The 17,506-nt window shown below is 59.4% G+C and overlaps 1 protein-coding gene across 6 annotated transcripts; it reads right to left on the minus strand.

Annotated features, from left to right (window-relative positions):
- Window positions 1-238: 238 nt before the first annotated feature.
- LOXL3 (lysyl oxidase like 3) lies at window positions 239-17,506 on the minus strand. 6 transcript variants are annotated; one of them, XM_042466926.1, is made up of 15 exons: window positions 16,994-17,506; window positions 14,686-15,045; window positions 14,212-14,375; window positions 11,187-11,398; window positions 10,639-10,725; window positions 8,199-8,427; window positions 7,764-7,941; window positions 7,208-7,362; window positions 5,993-6,166; window positions 5,294-5,453; window positions 4,718-4,961; window positions 4,474-4,589; window positions 3,824-3,960; window positions 934-1,045; window positions 239-820 (listed from the first exon to the last, which is right to left on the minus strand). In XM_042466926.1, exons 1-15 carry the CDS (start codon window positions 17,346-17,348, stop codon window positions 747-749), a joined length of 2,757 nt encoding a protein of 918 aa, XP_042322860.1. In that variant the 5' UTR covers window positions 17,349-17,506; the 3' UTR covers window positions 239-746. The 6 variants fall into 6 exon arrangements, with proteins under 6 accessions (XP_042322860.1, XP_042322863.1, XP_042322862.1 ...); XM_042466929.1 differs by having other exon boundaries at window positions 16,998-17,115; XM_042466928.1 differs by lacking the exon at window positions 16,994-17,506 and adding an exon at window positions 15,151-16,290.

Here is a 17,506-nt window from a genome sequence, read left to right on the forward strand (position 1 = left end):
CGGCATTGCAAACATAGCTGAGCTCATCAATGCCTCTTATTCTGGCTCCCACCTCCCTTGCCGCCCTGCTGACGTCTTCTGCACCCCTCCCTTGCCCTCATGCAGGAGACAGGCCGGTCCAGTGGGGTGATGGCAGCGAAGGCCCCTTGGCCATCTCCTCCTCCTGCCCTTCCCTTGGCTCTGGCCACGGCTGGGGCTGCCCAGAACGGAAAGAGAGCAGGCGGCTGGGAGGCAAGGCTGGACCAAGAGAGTTAACTTTATCTAAGAGACAGAACAGACCCCTGTCCAGAGGTAGGCAGGAACCAAAGCACCAGAGACAGCGGGAGAAGGGGGCAGGCTGGTGCCCTCCTAGGAGAGCTGCCAAGTGGAGGGCCTGCAGCTCCAAGGAGGCCCCTGCCCTCGTGACCCCTGCTCTTCCACCAGCGGGGCTGGTTTGGCCACTCTGCCTCCGTCCGTGGCTCCTGCCTGGGCAGTGGGAAGGCACAGCTGTGGGGAGATGGGGAGAGTGCCGGGGCCTCTGCAGTCCAATAGCAGACCTTACGCGGGTGGTCAGTGGCAGTCGGTCACCCCACTCCTTCCAGGCATCTCTAGGTGGGGAGGATTGGCCCCGGTTGTGCCTACTGAGCTGCTCTCCGTCTCAGGGCTCAATCCTAGGAGATGACACCATCTTGCCCTTCCCTCCTTGGGGCTACGGCTGATGTGGGCACTTCCAGTGGCTTGGGGGGGGGGGCGCGAGGTCTCCTCTGCTACGCAATCTGGTTGTTGAGCTGTCCTGGATACTGTTCGAAGCGCCGGTTGGCCTCCTCGCTAAGAGCATCACCTGCAGGGCCAAGTGGAGGGGATGTGAGGCACCTTTGCCCCACCTGGGAAAAGGTGCCCCTGCCCTGCCCTGCCCTCCCACCCCACCATGGCCCAGCAGCAGGAGGGCAGTACCTATGTGGCAGTTGTGGACCCAGATGCGGTGCCCGTCGTACTTGCAGTTGCACTTCATGGCGTTGTTGGTGAAGTCGCTCTCGGCCACTTCGTAGCGAGGGTTGATCACCACCTGCAACAGGAAGAGGAAGTGGAGGGGCCAAAGTGGGCAGGGGGCCGGTGTACAGGTGTCCCCTTCCCCAAGTGCCCGCTCCAGGATGCCTGCTGATGGGCACTGAGCCTGTAAACACCATAGAGATGTCTTGGCACTGCCATATTCCCAGCCAGTTCTGTTTTGAGCAGTGCTGGTGTTGTTTTTCACTGCTGCGGGTGCCATTCTTTTGGAGGTGATCAGCGTGCCCAGCTACCTGTGACATAGAAACTCCAGATCTCCTGGAAGGGCGAGTGAAGAACATGCAGAACCATTCCAGCCCCCCCCCCCCCCCCCCCCCCCCCCCCCCCCGCCATGGGTCTTGCATGAATAAGCCTTGTGGCCTGAGGCATTAATGGCACTCTGTGTGTGAGTCTGCACCTTCAAGCCGCCTGTTGACTTGCGCTGATGAGGTTTTCTTAGGCAAGGAGTCCTCACAGGTGTTTGCCAGTTCCTTCTCCAAAATAATCACATACAAACTTTTTTTTTAACCTTAGTGGGCTCTTGTGCATCCAATCCAACATCATAGAATCAGAGTTGGTCCAACCCCATCCAGTCCAACCCCCTTCTTCTGCCATGCAGGAACTCTCAATCAAAGCTCCATATCCTACTCTATGGAGCAGCACAAAACAAGCTTGCTCCCTCCACAATGTGACACTCCTCCAAATACTTGAACAGAGCTATCATATCATCTCTCAGCCATGTCTTTTCCAGGCTAAACATCCCCAGCTCCCTAAGGCGTTCCTCATAGGCTTCATGGTTTCCAAGCCGTTCACCATTTTGGTGGCGCTCCAGTTTCTCAACATCCTTCTTGAACGGTGGTGCCCAGAACTGGACACAGTACTATTCCAGGTGGGGCCTGACCAAAGCAGAATACAGTGGCACTATTACTTCTCTTGGTCTAGACATTATACTTCTATTGATGCAGCCTAGAATCGCATTGGCCTTTTTAGTTGTCGCATCACACTTTTGACTCATGTTCAGCCTGTGGTATACTAAGACTCCTAGCCCCTTTTCACATGTACTGTTGTCAAGCCAAGCTTCAGTCATGTGTGGATTCTGGAATGTGGAGAGCATGGAATGCCAGCTGTCCCTTTGGGCCCCTGGAGAAACCCAAAGCCAACGCCTCTTGCAAATAGAACAGCAGAGTACCCAGATGGAGACTGCCATCTTTCATTCCTTGTTGCACCACAAGTGCTGAAAATGACAACATACCAGCACCAAAAGCCAGACATTACTTGAACTCCGGCAGATGACGCAGCACTCATTCAAGTGCTAAAGCCTGCCAGCCACCCTCTTGGCAAGACTGGGCACAGCGGGCTGCTTTCGACATCACCCACAGTGGCCTTAGCCCAGGCTCAGCAGTCCCCAGGCAAACCAAGAGGGCCACTACAGGGGCAAGCAGGTTGCCCAAGCGGCAGGGTCAGCACTGGCTTCTGCCTTGGCCAAGAGTGACTTTGCTTGACTTGGCAAGTTGAACATGAGTCAACAGTGTGATGTGACAGCTAAAAAGGCCAATGCGATTCTAGGCTGCATCAATAGAAGTATAGTGTCTAGATCAAGGGATGTCATAGTGCCACTCTATTCTCCTTTGGTCAGGCCCCACTTGGAATAATCCTGGGTCCAGTTCTGGGCAAAACAATTCAAAAAGGATGTGGGGAAACTGGTCCATGTCCAGAGGAGGGCCAGCAAAACGGTGAAGGTTCTGGAAACCATGAAGCCCTATGAGGAACGACTTAGGGAGCTGGGTACGTTTAACTGGAGAAAAGGTTAAGAGGCGATATGATAGCCCTGTATAAGTATTTGAAGGGATCGTTTTTTGTGGGTTTTTTGGGCTAGCAGAGTTTCTTCTTGACGTTTCGCCAGCATCATTCTCTGAAGATGCCAGCCACAGATGCTGGTGAAACGTCAGGACGAAACTCTGCTAGAACATGGCCCCACAGCCCAAAAAACCCACAAAAAAACTGTGGATGCCGTCCATGAAAGCCTTCGACTTCACATTTGAAGGGATGTCATACTGAGGAGGGAGCAAGCTTGTTTTCTGCTGCTCAGGAGAATGGAACCCACTGCAAAGGATGCTAACTACAGGAAAAGTGATTCCACCTAAACATTAGGTGGATCTTCCAGAGAGTAAGGGCTGTTAGATGGTGGAAGATGTTGATGCCTCAGAGATTTTGGTGGCATCTCTTTCTTTGGAGGTAGTTTTAAAACAGAGGCTGGATGACCATCTGTTGGGGATGCTTTGACTGAGAGTTCCTGCATGGCAGAATGGGGTCGGACTGGATGGCGCCTGGGGTCTCTTCCAACTCTATGAATTTACACCCTGATGGCCAGTGCTTCCAGAGAGGGAGGGTGGTCTGCCTTGCCCACCAAGGGGCACATGCGTCAGTCAAGGTGGCAGCGGCACCTTTCAAGTCCTCAAAGCGCTGATTTCCTGTAATGCCACTGACTTCCTTGTGCAGCTGGTATGTGTGCGATGCCAGTTGCCATCCTGAGCATCCCCATGTCCAGACAGAAATAAGTGTTTCACACCCATGTTTCCTTTACCTACGTGCCCACCCTCCAAGACTAGTTTTCGGACTCTGTTAGGCTCATTGAGAGATAAGAATGAAGGTAATGGCCCAACAGGAAAGCGGGTTGGGGAGGATGCAGGGGAGCCTGCTACGCTGGCATCCCTTGTCCCATTGAGAGTGCCAGCCCACTTTCCTTGGCCATGGGGCTCTGCCCCACTCCCGGCCCCATGGCCAGCCACTCACTCACCTGCAGGATGTAGTTCCCAGGCTTGACGTCGGTGATGTCAATCCACTGGCAGTCAATGTCGTGCCGATACAGGTCCCAGCAGCCTACGGTGATGCCCTGTTCCCCGAAGTTGGCGCACTCATAGCGCTTGCCCACATCTGCCCAAAGAGAAGGGGACGGGGTCAGATCCCTCCTGTGGGTCCCTTTCTCCACCGTCTTTGCAGGTCATCTGCGTAGGACAGTACAGGGCCGTAGGCTGGAACAAAGGGTTTCACCCAGTTTCTCCCCTTTCCACAGAATAATATTGGAGCATTATTCACTATACTTTGTGCAGAAAATGTGGTTTGGGGCAAGAAGCTTTTCTAAGCAAATAGCAGTATTTTCGCCTAGGAGATTGTATATTTGATTCTCCCCCCCCCTTTTTTTTTTTAGAGGCACCTTTTTTACCCAGACAAATGATCCTGGCGTGAAGGGTTTGGCAGCTGTTCTCCTCGCCCTCCATGCGGCCCCATGAGCCCCCTTTTCTCAGTGAGGATGTGGGTGATGCCTGGCCATGTCTCAGGGAAACCCCAGGACTGCATTTCAGCCAACATGGGTGCCTCCCTTCTGCATGGAAGGCAGGAAGGCCCCTTGCCCCCGGGGGTGCCAGGGCAAAGGCGGCACCCACCCACCTTCCTCGCACTCGGTGTCCTCCAGGCAGAAGCTGGCCTTGTGTCCTTCAGCTACCTTGGTGCCGTTGGGGGTCAGGAGGTCGTAGTGAGTGAAGATGTCCATGCTGTGGTAGTGCCTGAGGGGGAACCCATAAAACGTGAGCAGCGGAGGAACCCGTTGCCAGAGGGGCAGAGCCAAAGGTTGGGGAGGGAACACACGGTGTCACTGGACACAGACAGCGAGTGGGGGGAACCCGACTGTTACCCGTGGCATTCGTGCCAGACCCAGGAGTGTCGGCCAGCCTTTGGCCGAAAGTCAGCTCGGCCGTTGTTGTGGATCTGGGAGGAGAAGCGCAGGAGTCGCCGATGCCCATAGGGCCAGTTGGCATTGCGGGCAGTGCTGGAGAGACAGTTCTCCTCTGCAGCGCAGTAGAGCATGTGCAGAGGACGATCCTCAATGTAGGCAGTCTCTTGCACCAGTGGGGCGTGGAGCAGCAGATCTGACGCAGCTGGGAAGAGATGGAAGGTGGGAGGCAAAGACGCCAAGGGGTCACAGCAGGGAAAACGAGGGAGATTGGGGCTCAGTGGCTCCAGGGGGGCGAGGGGGCAGTGCCAGCCAAAGATCCCCAGGCAGGGACCTGAGGAGGGAGGGGTTGCCCAACCATGCTCCCACTAGCCCCCCTTTCCTCTTCCTCTTCCTGCTGAATCAGGGCTCAATACGGCTTGTGGCTTCTGCCATGGATGCCCTCAGGTTGAGAAACGCTCCGGAGGCCATGGCGAGGGGGGTGCCAATCCCCTGTGCCTGCTGGGTCCCTCCCCACCCTCACCAGACCCCTCTCACTCTCGGAGCAGATGACGCCAGCAGCAAAGCGGGTGCCCGTCCTCTGGCAGTTGACAGCGGTGTGGTGCTGGCAGTGGGTCAGTGCCATCTCATGCCCGGCACACTTCACGCCACTCAGAGCCATCTCAGTCACATTGCTGGCATCCCAGTACCACGTTTCCTGGGGAGGGGGTTCACAAGGAGAACACATACAGGGGGATGTGTGGCAAGCCAGCCCCGCTTGCCCTCCCCAGATTGCAAGCGCAAGCGTGGCCATAAGCTCATCTCACTGCTCTGTCCAAGATGGCTGTGTTGCTGGCCTCCTTCTGTGGCCCCTGCCCGGCATCCACCTTTCACACATGCATTCATCTCCCTGCAGGCTGCCCACCTGCTGTGACAGCATCCTTGGCGTGGCCCAGGCCTAGAAGCTGGCAGCCACCTCGACCTCTCTCCCCTTCATGTCAGCATGCCTCACCTCGCCTCCAGGCGCCCCTCGGACCCACTTGGCCACCTGTGTGGCGGATCTGTGGAGAAGCCCTACAGGGCATGAGCATGTTGCTGCAGCCACAGCTAAGATGCCCCCAGGGCGCTCCCACGGGGGGGGGGGGCACAGTGAGACTTGGCTTGGGGCGTGGTTAGCTGCTGCTGCTGCTTTTTCTTCTCCAGTAGGCAGTTAGTTTAGCGGTTGCAGCCAGGCAGCAGGCAAGCGCCAGTACATACTTGCAAGCCGTGGTTGGCAAAGCCCAGACCCAGCTGGCGGCAGACCACCATGGCCTCCAGCGTGCCCCAGCCATCTCCGCAAATCAAGCCCCAGCGGCGGACACCGTGGCTGACGGCCCCCAGCACCACCTCGACCCGCCCCTCGAAACGGCTGCGCCCCCCACTCAGTCGGATCTGTGGAGAAATGCAGGGAGGGGATGGGGAGAGCAAAGAGGTCAGTGGCGGGTGGCGGGAGGGTTTCCTTGGGCTCTCTCCATTTGGAGTCACTGGGGACCCCTCTTTTGGGCAGTGGGGAAACAGCACAAGGCTGGGAGTGGCTCTGCGGATCAAGACCACACACTTGGCAGCACCTTCCTCTGACCCCAAACAGCCGTGTCCCATCTTCCTGTTTTGATCTTGGCCCTCCCCAGGCTCTCCTTTCCCTGGGCCACTGTCTCCTCTTGCTGGACATAGGGTCCCTCCTGCCCCCTTCCCAAACCCACCAGTGGTTGGGGGGCACCCCTAAGCAGGCCCCAAAGGCACAAAGCCAGCAGCAAAAGGACAGTCAGGCTGGGATATTGCCTTTCGAAGGCGTTCCCTATGGCTCCTTACAGAGTCTGAATCACTCCAACCCTTGAAAAGTGGCTGCTGGCTGTACTGCCCCAGTCATGCTGCTTTTTGCTGTTTTAAAAACCCGAGCCCTTAGGGCTGAAAAGCTAATGACTCAAAGGTGAAAAATGAGCACCTGTCAACATGCCAGCCATGCTCCTAGAAAGTAAGGTCTGTTGCCCCTGCAGAGGGCCCTAACCTCCCTGTTGGAAAGGGGCTCCCCTACTGCGGCTGAGTACCCTCCACCATGGGAAAGAGACCCTCGAGGAGACCCCCCCCACAGGAACCCCTGGATGGTCCCCCACCTCCTCTCTACCACTGGAAAGGGAATGCCCTCACTGGGGGGCCAAGTAGGGGTCTTCCATGGACCTTGGCAGCTTTGAACCTGGGGAAGGCAGTGGGCGCCCATCAGTCTGCTGTGGCTCCAGCTTGGTTTTGAAAAGGGGAGCTGATGAGTTCAGAACTGGTTCTGTGCCACCACAACCCACAGTGGGGGGCAAAGGAGAGCCCAGGGGCTCAGCAGCTGTGGCTCTTTCATGCCATACAGCATGGCTGGGCACAAGTGGGGTGGGTGGGTGCTGTGCCCATGGGGTGGGCTCCCCCTTGCTCTCCTGCTGCCCAGCTCACCGTTGTTTCGTAGGCCATGTAAGGGACATTGCAGCGGACAGCGGCATCCTCCGCGTGCTTGCAGCCCTCCTGGGTGATGTTCTTGTGTGGGCAGCTCCAGAGGGACTTCTCGGTGCCAAGGCACTGCACCTCATTCATGTGGATCTGGCCCATTCCTGCCAGGGCCAGAGGTCATCAGGTGGAAACCTCCCTCTTGCCCACCTGTCCTCTGGACACTGTGTCCCTAATGATCCTCTCTTCTCCATGCCACCCCCACCTCCTTTCATGCTAGGACGGTGGCTGGGAGGGAGGGACGTTGTGTGCCACTCAAGAGAACTACCAGACACTGCCCAGAGAGGAGCCCACTCCCTCAGGGAGCTTCTGCTGTCCTCACCACCCCCACCCCTGGCTGAAGGACCCCAACAGCCACCCCCAAAATGGACTGGGTGGGGGGTTGGGCTAGAAAAAGGCCCCTCCTCGCTGCACTAAAGGCCAGAAACACACTGACTCTGGGAAGGAGGAAGAGGGGAGGGGGGGTGTGGCCCCCAAAGTCCCGCCCAGGTGACCCACCGCTCACCTTGGCCCATGCGTGCCCCCGTCAGGGCCTCCTTGGCGCTGCCAAAGCCCAGCTCTCGGCAAACCACGCTGGCAGAAACCAGGTTCCAGCGGTCATCACAGACAGTGCCCCACTCGCCATTTTTCAGCACCTCGACTCGTCCCTCACCAAGCTTGGCGCCTCCTTTCAGACGCACACGCTGCTTTGAGGAATGCGAGGATGAGGGGGGGAGGAGGTTGCAAGGGGATGCCAGCCACCCACCTACTCCTGCCATCAGGTACAGAGGTGGGCCAAATGCCACCGGTGAGCAAGACCTTCACCAGGGCTGATGTCGACTCTCCAAAGACCTGGCAGCTTTTGAGTTCTGCAGGTCTCCTTGTCGATCAGAGAGAAAAAATCTCAGTTGAGCATCCAGCATGCCCCCACCCCCTCTTCTACCCCCCGCAGCTCACCCACCTGGTGCTGCTGCTGCTGTCGCCTCTTCTTGGCCTGGACGGTGCTGCCTGCGGCAAAGAGGGGCCCTGGCACACAGCTCACCACAGCGGGCATGCCGCCTTTGCAGGCCCCAGTGGCATTGCCCTTGTAGAACTCAAAGGGGCACAGAGAGAGGTGGACCTCGTTCCCGGTGCAGGAGACCGAGTGCAGGCGGTAGTTCAGCTGGTGCTGCTGGCGTGTGGAGTAGATCCTGCAAGAGAGGGGGGCACCATCATCGGAGCACCATCATCGGAGGGGTGGGGTGCCACACAGAGGGGCACAGAGAGGTGGCCTGGGGCCCCAAATGCGTGCTTGGGGACCACTTTGCCCTGGCCAAACATCCCTCCCTTCCTGCTCATTCTAAGTGACTAAGGGTTGGGTGGGGGCTCAAGGGGGTCTCTTGCCCATCAAGTTGGGTTTGCACAAAAGGCTACACAGGCAGAGATGTCCAGCCCAGCTGCTCCCTGCTCTGGTTTGATGCTCTGGCCCACCATCTGCTGCTTGCCTGCTTTGGTATTCCTGGGCACCTTTGAGGTCCAGTGCCCCCTTCTACGCTTGAAAATTGGGGGGGGGAGGCTTTCTTGGTGCCAGCAGAGGCTGCCCATGATGTCCAAGTGGTCACTTTCCACCATCATCTCCTTCAGCCTCTCTCCTGACCTGGTCCAGATCCTGGAGGGGTTGAGCAAGGGTCCCCATCTCCAAGGGGTGAGTGAGGGCTAAGGGTTGCCCCAAAATGTCTCCTGCACCAAGGGGGGGGCAACCCAGTGGGGCCTCCGAGAAGGCTTCTCGCCGTTTATATTAATGCTTTTTGAATTTATTAATTTTTTGTTTTTTAGTTTGTGTCCTCCATTTACAAAATGTCCTACATGGGAGGGATTTTGTCCTACATTTGTCCCGGTTTGGAGGTAGACAGTTATGGCAACCCTACCTGCAGCCCCCCCACCCCAATGACCTCCATGGTCTCCGTCAGCAGAGGGGGGTCACTCCTTCCCCGGACCCCAATCCCTGGAGGGGGGTGTTTGTGGAGAACATGGAAAGGTGAAGGGAAAGGAGATGGGGGGGGGGGGGACAGCCAGGGAGTGATGCCCGCATGGCACCACCTGGGAGCCAAGCCCGCCTTGATTGCAGCGGAAAGCCCAGCCGAGGTTGAGTGGGGGGGGGGCTCCTGGGAGTGAATAGGGCGAGGCAGAAGGAAGAGGAAGGGGGTGCTTCGGACAGAGGGACCTTTGTCTGCAGCCTCAAAGGGAGGGAAGGAGGGAAGGAAGGGGGTCTCCCCTCGTCTGGGCAAGGAGCGCAATGTGTGTCTGTCTCTGGGGGGGGGGGGGAATGGGGCTAGCCTTTTGCTGTGCCCCCAGCTTGTCGCCTGTTTGGAGCAGCCAGGCCCCATTGAGGGGGGGATTGGCCTTGGCACTGCCACACACTCCATCTGGTGCCAGCATTCCAGACCTCCCCCCCAAAATTAGCCCCGGCCTTGAAATGAGGGGGCAGAAGATAAGGGCTGTGGCTGCTGCTCCAAACAGGACTGGGGGGGGTAGTTGTTGCTCCCACGTGTTCCTGGGGGGGGCAAAATGTGTGGGGGAAAGTCTGGAATGGATCTGGGCCTTTTGTCAACATTTAGGTGCCCCTCCCACCCCTCATTTATTACCGGAGAGTAAGAGCCAGGCTTATTAGTGGGTCTGAACCTTGGAGGAGAAGGAGGGCTCTGGGGACCAGGTTCAAATCCCCACTCGGCCATGGGAACCTGCCAGCTGACCCTGGGCAAGTCAGACCCTCTCAGCCCCAGAAAAAGGCAGGGGATGAATCTGGGCCTTTTCTTGTGCAATTAAAGGAACCCCACAATCTGCCCTTTGGATTTTGTTTTCCGGTCAACAGGGCCGCCAGCCCTGCATGTCCAAAAGAGTGGACTGAGTGGACCGCACTCATCCTGCTGCCCACTGCCCCTCCACCAAGTCCTGGCAGCTGAGGGTTCGAAACACTTCTTGAAAGATTTTTGTGGGTTTTTCGGGCTATGTGGCCATGTTCTAGAAGAGTTTCTTCCTGACGTTTCGCCAGTACCCTTTCCAGAAAGCCACCTCCCACAGGGGTCAGAGGTCACAGGAGGCGCACCCCTGCCATGCCAAGCCAGCTGCTCAGTCTGAGCCTCCCCAGCAGAACCTCATGCCCTCCAGTAGCCAAACCACCGGTCAGCCACCTGGCCTGGCTGGAGAGGGGCGCAAAGCAAGAGAAAGAGCAGGGAAGCTGGGCCACTTGGTCAGTCAGCCGGATGGTTTGGGGATAAGGGTCTCTCAGGCATCCTGGAGGATGGATTATTCACAGCGAATAAATCCAGCCCAATGGGGCAGCTTGGCCCAACCTCTGGGATGCGGTCAGCTCAGGGTTTGCCCAGGGCAACCGAGGGCAGGACCCCTGGCCAACCCATTACCTCTTCTTGGGGGCCGGGGGTAGCCTCCTCCTCCTCCTGCCCTTCCTCTGGCCCCGGGGGGCCACCTTGGCCATGCGCTTGAACCGCCTGGGGAGGAAAGTCAACAGACTCTTCAGGGTGGGTTGGGAGCAGCCGGGGACGATGGACTTTGTTGGGCAATCCTAATCACCCTTGAGTCAGACCAAGTGCCTCTGAATCCAGACCCCGGCCCTGGGATTGGGTGCCCTCTTCCAGGCTCTGCTGGCCAAACGGAGGTGCGAAGGCCTCCTGGTCACTTCTGGCCAGCTTGGCTAAACCTAGGCTGCCCCCTGCAAACCAGTGCCACCCTTTTTGGGATGGACTTTCTGAGTGGGGAGCTTCCAGTAGGGGACCAGGCCTCTCATTGGACACTCGCATGCGGCCCTTCTCTCTCACACGCGTGCACACACACACTCCCGCTTGCCTTGGCCTGCCTCTCTCCCCCATGCGTGGCAGAGGCAGGACCACTCCCTGGGCGAGGGGTCTGCTCTGACTGCCCACCCACCCGCCTCCCGTGGCCCCTCACTCACTTGTAGAAGTTGCGGTTGACCTTCTTCTCCGCCGGGAACCCCAGCATCCCACAGACAACACGGCTGTTCCGGCTGTCCCAGTTCTCATCACAGACCTGGGCCCAGGCGTTGCGGTGGCGCACCTCCACTATGCCTTCGGCCACGGGAAGTGGGCGCTTGGCGTGGGACACCACTGGACGCAGGCGGACCTCCTCCACCTGGTTCTGCTCCGTCTGGAGGCAGAGAGGGAGGGAGTAGGGAGTCAGCCCATGGGGAAAGGCACCTATGTCCAGCCAGTTCAGCCCTCTTCCCAGCAGATGCTGGACTGTGGCCATTCTCAGGGCCGGTGCCCCAGCTGTGGAGGTTTCCTCTGCTGTCCTCAGTGGGGTGGCCAGATGGCCTTAGGGCCCCTCCTCTGGTTCTTTTCCCCCTCACCCCCATTTCGGGCACGGAAGGAGGGCTCTCCCGAATCCCTTGCATGCATGTGTGAGTGCAAGGGAGGAAAAGAGCAAATGGGGTCAATTTCCTGCCTGTCCCTCCGCCTTGCCCCCCTCCATCCTCCACCACTGGCGTAGGTTTGTACCCCCCAGCCAAGCGCCCCTGGCCTGTGCCCACCTCATGCCCCACAGGACCTCTGCCCATGGCAGGTGCCAAAGGAAGGGCAGGATACGTTGGCCCCTGTGTGGGCTCAGGCTCAGGGGTCCATAGAGGCCCCCGAGACCAGCTGCCCCCACTGACACCCCACTGGGTTTCAGAGAGGCAGGGAATCTGGCTGGATTCATCTCCTTTCCAAACCACCTAAGTGGATACTCCTTGTGGCACTGAATTCCACAGGATAATTACACATCATGGAAAAAACCCCTCTGGTTAATTTATGGTTAACTAAGCAGCAGCCGTAGGAGCAGTTAGCAGCTTTAATTAGTCATTTTAAATGAGATGTTTTTATGCCAGTTTGACAAAGTGCTGAAGAGCTGCTAAACTGAACAGGGCACCAAACGCATCAGCCCAGCACCTGGCCGCCTGACCACAAATGCAGGTTGCCCTCGGGAGCAAAGGAGAGATTTTAAGGGGGGGCAGGTGGTCAGTCATCAGTGGTGGCCCCCTGGGAGCCCAGTCCCAATGGGATGGGATGGGAAGCACCTCCTCCAAACAACAGCAAAATCCAGGGGGTAAAGCAGATGCTATGTGTGGGGCTAGAAGGACCAGCATGGAATCTAGAGTCAAAACAGGGGTCTGGGGCCAGATCCTGAGCCAGCACCGGGGAATGTGGTGGGGCCCAGCGAAGAAGACCCCCTGACAGGCAAAGTGGGAGCATGGCATGGCCCCCCTTGGCTGCTCCTCCTCCCAGGGAATGAGGCAAACTAGTGAATGGGGGGAATCAAGAGGGAGCCTCCCCCAACGCAGCAACACAAGGGAGCAGAGGCTGCAGGGAAAGTGGGGCTCATCTGAGGGAGAGGGAAGCCTAATTCTGGGAAAGGGGCCTGTTTACAAAAAGGAGGGAGAGGAAGCCGCGTTTGCTTGGCGGAGGGGGGCTGGATGCCTTCCTCAGATGACGGAGGGAAGGAAGGAATGCCGTGGGTGGGCGGCTGGCCAGGCAGCTCTGAAGAAGGCCGGAGGTGACCTCAGCTCAGACTGCTGTCCTGGACGGCTGCCCAAGAGCAAATGTCGGTCGGACGGGGCTGGGCTGGGGGTGTGGGGCATGCAGAGGGACCGCAGGAGGGATGGGCCAAAGGGGGTTCCCTGCTTGGGACCCCTGTCTGGTCTCTGCCTGTGGCTCCTCAGGGCTCAGCTGCCCTCATCCTCCAGATGAGAGCCTGCCAAGGGAATGGGGCCCGGCTTGGGATCTTGAGCTGCCATCCTGGGCCAGACCAGGCTGGGCTGCCAATAGGCACAAGAAGAAGGTTCCTGCCTGGCTAGGAGTCCATCATAGGCCTGGATTTCTGGCCCAGGCAGGCAGGGCAGCCCACGCAAGAGCTGTGGCATGGAAGCCTAGCCAGGACTGAAGGGAGCGCAGCCCGGCCAAGAAGAGGCCAGAAACGGTGGCCAAAAGAGGGAGCATGGTGACGGTGGTGGCCGATTTCCTGCCTCTCTCAAAACACAAGGACCGGTCCAGCCAGGATCAGGAGCCAGTCCTCCTTCCCCCAGCAGAAAGTGGAATTCACTGCCACAAGATGTAGGGATGGGTCCCCACTTGGTCTGCCTTGAAATGAAGGGATGACAAAGGCTCTCAGGGACTGCTGGGGTCAGAGGCAGTCTTGGGCCCTGCAGAGCCAGAGGGAGGGTGCAGTGTCCCAGTCTGTGTCCTTTGGTCACCTAACTGGTCACTGGGGGGAATGGGAGGCTTCATGACTCTTGTGCCCTTTGGCCCTCTGAGAGCAGCATCGAGGTTCCCGGCAGCCTCCTAAGAGGAACTCTGCGTGCAAATGTCCTCCTTGAGAAAGGTCACAGCTGCAATGACCTCTTGGGCAGCACTGTTTAAAGTGGCCCATGCTGGAAACACTAGATGAGCTCTAAACAAGGGCCAAAGTTCCTTGGTCCAGGCCCTGGGCACAGCAAGAGATGGGGGGCAAGCAAGCTCCCCTCCCTCACGACTCTCCCCTGTAATGGAAGGAAAGAGCAGCCTGGCTTCTTCCTTCAGGACCAATTTGCAGTTGCACTTATCATTTTGCTTTTTTGCTGGGTCGGGGGGGGGGGGTGTCAGATGGGGTGCAGGAGGTGAGCAGATCTACAATCCTTCACAGGGTGCACCTAGTGGAAATCTGCACATGGATCATTGCATGGAGGTTGAGCCACAATACCTGCAGGGCAGTTTCTTCTGGGCATCAAGAGAGAGACTGGAGGCTCAACAGGATGGAGGCCCTGGCAAGTTAGTGGCCCTTGGATAACTCTGCTTGGCAGCCACAAGCTCAAAAAAACCACAGCCGCCCGTGAGAGGGATCGCTGAGCCCACCTGGGGCACCGCCAGCACCCTGCTGAAGGAATGGGGTGGGTGGGGGTCAAAGGAGCAGGAAGGCAGCCCCCTCCCTTCCCCAAAAGGGCCTCTCACCTCGATGGTGTTGGAGTCCACAAAGCCCGGGATGCGCTCATCCTTGCACACCACGCCGGCGTCCTCCTCATGGGAGCAGTCACTGTTCCCCCAGCCTCTTGACCGGCACTCCTCCAGGCTCTTCTCGTTCCCGCCGCAGTTGACGTTATCAAGCCAGATGCGTCCTGCAGGGCCACAGGTGGACAGTGGCCCCACTTGCACCCACTGGTTCCGGGTGCAAGTGGGGGCATTATGTCCACCCGGCCTGGGAGCATCAGGGCCAGGGTGGGAGGTGCACAGAGGGGGGGCTGCCTCAGTCAAGGGAGAAATGCACTCTGCACATGCTTCAATACCTCTGCACAGCTTGTTCAGGGCTGGCAAACAGACTGCCCCACTGTTGCCCATGCAGAAGAGCCCCCTTCAGCTGTCCCATGGCAAGTCAGGCCTTTATGACCAGCTGCTCCCCTTCCCAGGGGAAAGACCCTGCCCACTCACCAACACCTTTGCCGTATTTGGCGCTGTGGGTCCAGCCGGTGGCGCCCACGAAGCCCAGGTGGCGGCAGAGGACATGGGCATTGGCCAGGGAGAAGTCGTCGTCGCAAATGGTGCCCCACTCCTGGCGGTAGAAGACCTCGATCCGGCCCTCGTTGTGCTTGCGGGGGTAGCCGGCCAGGCGGAACTGCAGCTTGCTGGAGGGCACCCCGGGGGTACTCTGCCTGGAGGGAGCTGGGGTGCTAGGCTGGGCTGCCACCCCCAGACACAGCCAGGCCCCCCACAGCAGCGCCTGGCACAGCACCCCGGGCACAGCGCCCTGGGCATGGACACCCATCCTCTCCTGTGGCCAGTCGTCTGGACCTAGAGGCGGAGGAGGGCAATATGAGGGTGAAAGCCCCACACAAAGGGGCAAAGATGCCCCCGAGCGGCATCTTCCTCCCTCTCCCCTCCCCCTCCTGGATGCACCTGCATTCCTCTGGGGGGTCCTTTGTTCTCCTGGGGAAGGCAACCCCCCAGAAGACCCCATGGCCAGGTAGCCTTGGGGTGGCCACAGTCGGAAGTGACCTGGAGGCCCTCAGCAAGAGCTGATAGGGGACTGACACAGGGTCATCCGGAGGCAAGAACGGCAGAGCAGGGGCTTCTGGAGACATTCAGTGTCCTCTGCCAGGGAAAAGGCTGGTGGGCAGAAACAGCCTGACTCTCAAGGGAAGTTACTTTTTTACTGCCTGGAGTTTACATCTCTTTGGCTCCTGGAGCCCACTTGGTCAAAGGAAGAGCCTGCCCTCACCTATATCCCTCCGGACCCCCTTAACCACCCCTGAAAATAACAGCATCTTGATCAGATGGCCATTGTGGGGGGCTTAGATTGAGAGTTCCTGCATGGCAGAATGGGGCTGGACTGGATCAGTCCCTTCCAACTCTAATGTGATTCTATGAAAGGTGGGCCTGTGACTCTGGCAAAGCATGCATCCTAAGGAGCATCACAGAGCTGGGTAGCAACTCCTCTGAGCCCCCAAAGACCCCTCAGACCCTGCCAGTCCCCACCGGAGCCCCTCTTTCAGTGCCCTGCCTGCTTCGCCCTTTGGCTCCTGGGGCCAAGACTGTCTTGAAGGTGTTCAGAGGAGGAAGCATAGGGTTGGCTGTAGGGGGCAGTGGTCATGGCACCCCCAGCCCCTCGAGCAGCCAAGCTCTGGCCTGCCAAGAAGCCCCTCATGGCCCAGTGCTGCCCAAAGGGGGGCAAGGCCTCTGGGCTGCTGGCACAGGCGACCTCCGACCCGCGCCCCTTGGCAGGAAGAGGACCCTGCAAGACCCCCCCCCAACGGAGCCCTCCCTGCTCCGAAGGCACAGACTGGCCTTCTAGTAGTTGGGGGGCAGGGGAGGCCTTTGGCTGGGGGCTCAGTGGGGCACAGAGGGCAAAGGAGGAGGAGGGGGGAAGGAAGGGGCCCCCCTGGCAGTGCCCCCAGGAAAGCCGAGGGAGGGGCAGCCCTTTGGAAAGAGGGGCAGGCAGCCCTCAGGGGCAGAGGAGGGCGGGGAAGGGTCCCAGGAATGCCCCCTCTGCTTGGAGGGTCGGGGGGGGGGGGCTAAGACAGAGGCTCCCCCCCGGAAGGAGCTTCTGTCCGCTGCTGCTGCCGCCCTCGGAGCCGATGCTGTGGGGCCGGAGGGCGGAGCCCGGGGGAAAGGTTTCCAGGCGGAAGGCCTTGGCTGGCCCCAGCAGACCCCCCACAAGAAAGGCCTCTGGCCGGAGAAGCAGCTCCGGGGCCGGACGCAGCTGACCATCGAGGGCCTGGGCTGGCGGAAAGCCTCCCTTCTCCTCCCGAGGAGACCCTCCCCCCCGAGGCCGAGGATGGCCCTCGGGAGCCCAAGAGAGGGTCCTCCGGAGGAAGAAGGGCTTTGGGGGGGGGGGCTTCCTGCTGGCTCTCCTGCGATGAAGCCCCTGCGAGCGGAGGATGCTGGGAGCCGGGGAGGGGGAGGGGGGCAGGCAGTGGAGGGATCGGGGCTGAAGCGGCGCCGGAGGGGAGCCCAGAGAAGCCCCCCCCGGACAAGTCGGAGCACCCCGGCTTTTGGGGGGGAGTCAGGCAGGCCGAAGGAGGCCAAGGAGGCCTCCGGCCCCGAAGCCGAAGATGGCAGCTCCCCCGGGAAGCCCCCGCTGGGAGGGAGCAGGGAGGGAAGGCCCCAGGGCCAGCCCCCCTCTCCGATCGCTCTGCCCCAGACGGAGCCAGCAGGGGCTGAGAGACCTTCCTCAGAAGGGGCCCCCTCCGCTCCCCACGAAGCCAGGCATCGGAGCCCCTGCCCCCGAGACCCGACTCACTCGCCTGCTGCCTCCGCTGCCTCCCCAGGACTCCGGACTCCGCAGCCAGGCCCCGCCCCGGGAGAGGCAGGCAGGGAGGAGCTGCCAGGGAAGGAGGGGTCCAGGGGCCCTCGGGCTCCGCGGCGGCGGCTCCGGAGTGGACCTCGGCCCCAGGGCGCCTGGCCGGCCTCTGCTTCTGCTGGACTCTCCCTGGCCCTTCTTTCCTCTCTTTGCCTGGAAGGGCTGCCACTTGGGGGGCTGGGCCCCTCTCTGCTAGACCCAAGGACCAAAGGGACGCCTGGCGGCAGAGATCCAGGGTGGGCAACGCCCGGCTTTGCAAGACGAACACCAGACGAACAGGAGCCAGGAGTGTCATGCGGCAGCTACAAAGGCCAATGCGATCCTAGGCTGCATCAATAGAGGGATAGTGTATTTACAGCAGTGAAGAAGCCAGATGGAGAGCGTCTGGATAAGAATCAAAAGGGGGGGGGGACAACAAGGATGTTACGGTGGGAGTCTACTACAGACCCCCAA

This window comes from Sceloporus undulatus, chromosome 5, assembly GCF_019175285.1.
Source record: "Sceloporus undulatus isolate JIND9_A2432 ecotype Alabama chromosome 5, SceUnd_v1.1, whole genome shotgun sequence".
Classification (NCBI taxonomy): Eukaryota; Metazoa; Chordata; class Lepidosauria; order Squamata; family Phrynosomatidae; genus Sceloporus; species Sceloporus undulatus.